The following is a 6,000-nucleotide window of genomic DNA, read 5'->3' as shown; positions in this document are numbered from 1 at the left end:
CCCTCATTCCTTTGAGAGCTACAGATAAACTAATATCACGTGACTGCATGATAAAAGATAGGACCTACGTTTATTGCAAACCGGAAATACTGTCCGGCAGACTGAGAACTTTGAGCATTTAAGTTGTCTGTCCTGTTAGGTGTAGAGAATTTTGTTTTTTGGCATCAGAGAGAGAGACACTGTTCAGAAAGCACTGCATCACCGCTTTAACATTTATTTTGAAGGTCAGGCAGCGGAAAACGTGCCGCTTCTAAACGCAGCTACCTTTACGTCAGCACCTGGCAAATCGTACTTCACGGGCAGCAGAAGGAGAAGAGCCACCAGACCGAGTTGGGTGATCCGTGACGACGAAACTCATAACTGGCATCACGCACTGGAAAGACACAAAGCTGGGAGGAAGCCACGTTCAGCACGTCCCGTCATCCACGCCGCTGCGCGCAGGACACGATGAGCGCGTTTGGACGGTTTGGACACTTTGGATCGTGTGGACAGCAGCGCGCGGTCCAGACCAGGATTTAGTGGAGAAGTTGGGATTTCACAGCAGCAGCGGAGCCGGTCAGAGGTTCTCTCCGTGAGGTCGTGAGGAGGATTTCTGACTTTTTTTCCCCCCACCAAACTGATTTCGAGCGTTCGGATGTCAGGATTTAAAGTGTGGATTTTTGTGAAGTTTACAGAAGAATAAATCCTGGTTTTCCCCGTGATTAAAGCTTGGTGACATCTGGAATCTGAAAGCTGCTTTACTGTCAAAACGGAATCTTTGGGGTAATTATTATTATTGTTGTTATTATCATCATTATTAGCCTACTGGAAACAGCTTCTGAGGAATAAGAGGCAGTTTCACTTCCTCGTAGATTTGAGTGTGTAGGGTTCTTGCTGCGCTTTCAGCGTGAAAGTTGGAGCTGCGGGTCCAGGATCAGCGCCGCGGCAGCGTCTCCGCACAGGTGGCGCAGGCTGGCCGGCTACTGGTCCGTGCGTGTGTTGGCGCGTCCCTGTCCGGCGTCGTACTGCTTCTAATATCTCAATTGTTTGGAGTAAGAGTTCTGTTTTAATTAAAACGTATAATTCCTATGTGTGTGGCGCAAGTTTGTCTCGGTATACGCACGTTGTGAAATAACCAAGTTTACTGAATATTTGGGTCATAAAACCGTTGTTTGTTTGTTAGTTTTTACAGGAACTGACAGTTGATTGAGATCATCTTTTTATTCCCATTTAAGATCAAATCTTGGGAAAAATCATGGAATGAAGAGAAACTCGTGATAAAAATAGGCAGGTGTATGGAATTACGCACTTTTTGGCCACTTGAGCAGAGTTTTCGGTTTCCGTTTATGATAAATAAGGGTTCAGTATAAAAATTTATTGTCAAAATTACGGTTTTGCCATCTTTTAAACACCAGCACGGACCCGCGTTTCTCCTCACTGAAACGGTGACGTCTTCCCGGATCCGGAGCTGAGATCTGAACTTGCACATCAGCCCCTCACTCGCTAATGCTTCTGATCGTCTCTGAAGTTTCTCCAGAAAGCAGCTTCCCCCTCCTCCCTTTGAATGAACGAACCGTGCGGTTCTCTGCCTTCAGCAGCAGATCAGTCATCCCTTCTTCAAACACACATGCGCTTCAATGGGATTCAGATGGTGATTTCTTTTTTTTTTTTTTCTTTTTTTTTTGGCCGCTCAGCTCAGCTCTTACAATCCCAATATGTCAAGTCACATACACGGAGGGGTGAAATAAACAAATAAATTAAATATAGGATTATAGCATCCTACGAGATGTGGGAGCTGAAATGAGATTTGGGGATCAAAGGGAATTTAATTAAACTATTAAATTTCGCAGCTCTAAAACGAGCGTGGCGATAATCAGAGTTTGGGGTTATGCAGTAAACTAATTGTATTTATTGACCCGAGAAATGATGCCTGCCAGTTTGCAAAATTCAATCAGCCGCATGAGACTCCAAATGAGACTCTGATTGTTTCTTTTCATTACCGAAACAGGCTCGAGAGCATCGCCTGCTTCTTGATCTGTTTCTGCTTGTGGTTTATAAAGAGGGCAATGTCTTAACTGGCTTTGATTTCTTTGATATGAGAAAAATTATGTGTTGCAAAAATAAGTTTTTAGTTGCTTTAATTCTCAATTAGGAACTTTCCGCCTTAATTTAATTCAGAAGCTCATACTAGAACTTCGGTGGCCCAGAATTGAATTTTTCTTTTCCTTGTGTTTTTTTACAAAGGTTAAAATAAAAAAAAAAATGGGCCCATTTCAAGATTTCTAATTTTTGTGTCTTCAATATTCACAATAAACTGAATCTACTAAATACCTGTTGTTTTGGACTGTGGTCCAGCCTGCAGCACGTCGCTTTGCTTCTGTAAGTTAAGGATAAAATGTGCGTTTTGGACGTATTAAAAAAACTGTGAGGTGAGCGGAGTTTGGTGCTCCTCTGTGGGAGTCGCACTGCTCCTCTGACAGCTCAAAGTACAAAGCTCTCTCATCTGATCAATATCTCTTCTCACCTGAGGCAGCATTTGACTGACTGTTCTGAAGAGAGAGGCTGATAAAGGCAGGGAGAGGCAGCGAGGGGACAACAGAGGGAGATGGGAGACATAGATAAAAAAGAAATGTGGAAAAAAAGACATTTTTGGTCATTGTCTTTCACTAACCGTTCGGCTGCCGTTTGCACTCTTCCTCTCTCCAAAAAAAAAAAAAAAAAAAAAAAAAGTTTCAGTCTGCTATTTCCAAAATGACAAAGCAGATCCAGCTCCGGCTGTTGATTCTCCAGCTTAATCATTAAAGCTTACTGACACTCTGCAGAGGTGTGACTAGCATGTGACCGCATTACATTGATCCTCGGTGAGGGGGAGAAGGATGACAGGGATTTGAACCCTGCTTGAAGGTCTTTTCTGCCTCTGAGCTTTTACAATGTGAAAATAGTTCTGCATGATTAATGCTCATGTATTATTCACTGACGTGGTTGTGTTTCTCTTTCATGCTTTAAGAAAATATTCATATAAGAACACTTATGAGCCTTTGAACTCCTCTTTGAGATCTTGTTCTCTGCTCTTTGAGTTTGGTTCATGGTAAACAGTAAGTCTTGTTTCTTCATTTATTGCCAGAAGAACAGGAAATGGTTGCAGTGATTTATTGAAACATCATAACTTTAATGGAAATGCAATGTATGAGGCAAAATAAGTTTTTTTTTATAACGTTACAAAGCATGAAAATCAATATTTGTGTAAGAACTGAAGTCTAAACTCTCTATTGTAATTTCTTGAAGTAGTCTTCAGGAATAGTTCCCCAGGCTTCTTGAAGGACTTTCCAAAGTTCTGCCCTTTGTTCTGTTCTCTGTCCAGATGATCCCACTATGCTTCTAAATTGTGGAGGTCTTGGCTCTGGGGAGGATTCACTCCTCCATCAGAGCTGATTATCAGCCCAGTTCTTGTGTCATGTGGCATACCTCAGCTTTTTTCTCCCTGTTCCCCACCTTAAGAATGGCTTCTTGACAGCCATCCTTCCATGGAGACCATTTCTGACGAGGATTCAGTAGATGGATGATCTGAGGGTCCAGATGCATCTCCCAGGTTGTGTCAGGTCTTTGTTGGCTTTTTTTTAGGCTTGCTGCTTCTCTTGTATTCCCCTCGTCAAATTTCCTTGAACTTTTTAAGGACCCACTGCATAAAATGCTTCTTTTACCATTTTATGAGAACTGTGTCCTCTTTCGATTTATTTGCTAAATGGAACGATGGAAATGGGAAGAAATCATGCATCTTTCCAACAGGCTGCTGTTAAATATCCTAAAGACACGATTTAAAACTGGTCCTGGTGCTGTTATAACTTCACATTTTTACTACATGGTTATTGTGATGAAAAGAATTCACAAGAATGATAATATCAAGATATCTTTTAAAGTCGATGTTGCTCTAGAAATGTTCAGATAGAAAAACTGGAGTAAAAAAGCTGCAAGTATTCAAAGAAATTCTCTGAAAGACTTTCAGAAAGCTGGAAAACTGTTGCTCAACACCACTTTCCCAGCTCTCGGAAGCATAATAAAAAGGTTTTGACCCAAGAATTTTACCTACTTTATCACTCAATATTTAATAAGAGCAGGCAATACAGCTCCAGTTTAGCTGGAAAACGTACCTGAATGCCCTCCTGCTCCCACACCACAACCATTTATCTCAGTTTATTGCCATCCGTCATTTGTCAGCCCTTGGCTGTCCCTCAGCTTCAAGGATTCACTGTCTAAACTACCACCGACACCAGATTAGTCGATCCAAACAGTTTTTTATTCCTTATTATTTTCTCCACACATGGTGTGAGGCTGTCCTGCTACTTCGTTAAGCAGACATGAACTTTGACAGGGACCAACCTTTTAAGGCTCTGCTGCAGGACGCGTCAAAAAAGCTGTGATTTTTCTTTTCTGTTGTCTTTATGTGTGTTTATGTTTCTGTGCCTGGCAGAAAAAAACAACAGTTGTGATTCAGAGAGGCCTGTAATCAGCGCCCTGAGAGCGAAGGCCTTATCGAGCTGTGTAAACAAACCACAGCAGCATGCTGGAAGGTGGGGACGGGCTGCGAGAGAAGAGCAGCTACATATAGAGAACATTAAAGGCTGCAGTGTGTTGAAGCATGAAAGGTGGAGTGTTTAGATTAGGACAGCGTGTGTGTGAAGTGTGTGTGAAGTGTCTTTACTTTGTGGGTTTTTTTTCTGAAAACTGATAAGGTGCAAATAAAAGCTGTACAGTTTGTGCTGAGGGAGGAAGAGGTCGCAAGACCCCCAAAGGGAAGAAAAACAGCAGCGTTTACAGTAAAGCCAACTCAGCCTTCCTCTGGACTGTGTGTGTGTGTGAGGAAAACCTGTTCTGTGTGTTTTTGTCATTGTCAGGATGGGTACTCCTGCTAACAGTTTAAGCTGACAGTGGTAATAAAAGTGTGTGTTTGTGCACGTCTTTCTGAGCTTTCTCCGTGAGGCTTTGTGTATTCCAGCGTCTCCCCTACTCTCCATCCCGCGAGCTGCTGGATTTGTTGGGCAGCTCACACTTCGGCATTTCTGTTCTAGAAGATTGGTAAATTTTGTCACTTGCTAAATCTCGCAGAAGACACTGTGGAGCAAAAAAGAACCTATGAAGGAACGAGTAAGATGACTGATAGCTTAATGAACTTGGGACACAGGTCTTCCTCAGATCTCTGTCTGCCCATCTTTAACAATCAGGTGCTCGGAGAGTTTCTGAGAAAAACTATGGAGAGGGATTTCCACTCTAATCCTTGAAATCTGTATGGAATGTCACATTGTGTGCAGACCCCAAGGCATTTCTTCATACTCAGGCTTATTTTGTGCTTTATTATCAGGCTGATGTTGATTTTTATTGTCTCACAGTGATCAGCCAGGCTTTCCCCTCTCTTCTCCAGCCTGAATTGATTTTTTTGTCTCCATGTTTGTTGTTTTCAGGTCAGCGGTGGGGAGTTTTGGGACGGTTTCTTGCGGCATCTGTGGCCGCCGTTCTGCCGGACAGCATGCAGATGGAGGATGTTGCGTGAGTTAGAGTCGGGCCTGGCTGCTCTGCGTCTCAACTCTTCGTCCAGAGGAATGACGGCTGTGTGGTGGCTTTCTCTCCTCCTGCCTCTCTGTGTCGCTCCGGCCAGGCTGCCCTCTGCTCAGCCCACAGGTAGGACATGACGATGAGTCCTAAAGGCTTGTTTTGATCCTTTTTTTCTTTGTCAGTAGCAGAAAAACAGGAGACAAGTGATGCAATTTAATTAAAAGATGCACAAACGTAAAACATACAAGCAAAAAGCAAAGTTTGAGTTTGTTCATGTTGCTGCAAAAGGAGGCATTTAACACATGAAGAAGGACTTCTTTTCTAGCAACAGCACACAGCAGCTGGCTTTACACTGAGGATGAAAGCGATCCTGAAATGACAGCATTCAGTTTATTTTCTGCTCTTCATCAGTTGCGTCATTTTCCGCACATGTGACATCTGCTTGGAACTACCCTCCGATTTTGTGTGCTCGTC

General features: G+C 42.9%; 1 protein-coding gene across 7 annotated transcripts in view; it reads left to right on the top strand.

Annotated features, from left to right (window-relative positions):
- Positions 1-305: 305 nt before the first annotated feature.
- The window catches only part of fgfr3 (fibroblast growth factor receptor 3), a 73,096-nt gene continuing 67,401 nt past the window's right edge, over positions 306-6,000 (top strand). For all 7 annotated transcript variants that reach the window (XM_041971640.1, XM_041971641.1, XM_041971638.1 and 4 more), the window contains exons 1-2: positions 306-762; positions 5,436-5,652. In XM_041971640.1, the coding sequence (XP_041827574.1) occupies positions 5,514-5,652 (139 nt within the window). In that variant the 5' untranslated portion in view covers positions 306-762; positions 5,436-5,513. The remainder of the gene's footprint in view (positions 763-5,435; positions 5,653-6,000) is intronic.

This window comes from Melanotaenia boesemani, chromosome 20 (assembly GCF_017639745.1).
Source record: "Melanotaenia boesemani isolate fMelBoe1 chromosome 20, fMelBoe1.pri, whole genome shotgun sequence".
In the NCBI taxonomy this organism is placed as follows: Eukaryota; Metazoa; Chordata; class Actinopteri; order Atheriniformes; family Melanotaeniidae; genus Melanotaenia; species Melanotaenia boesemani.
Note: the sequence above shows the minus strand (reverse complement) of the source record. Positions and strands in the feature narration are given on the sequence as shown.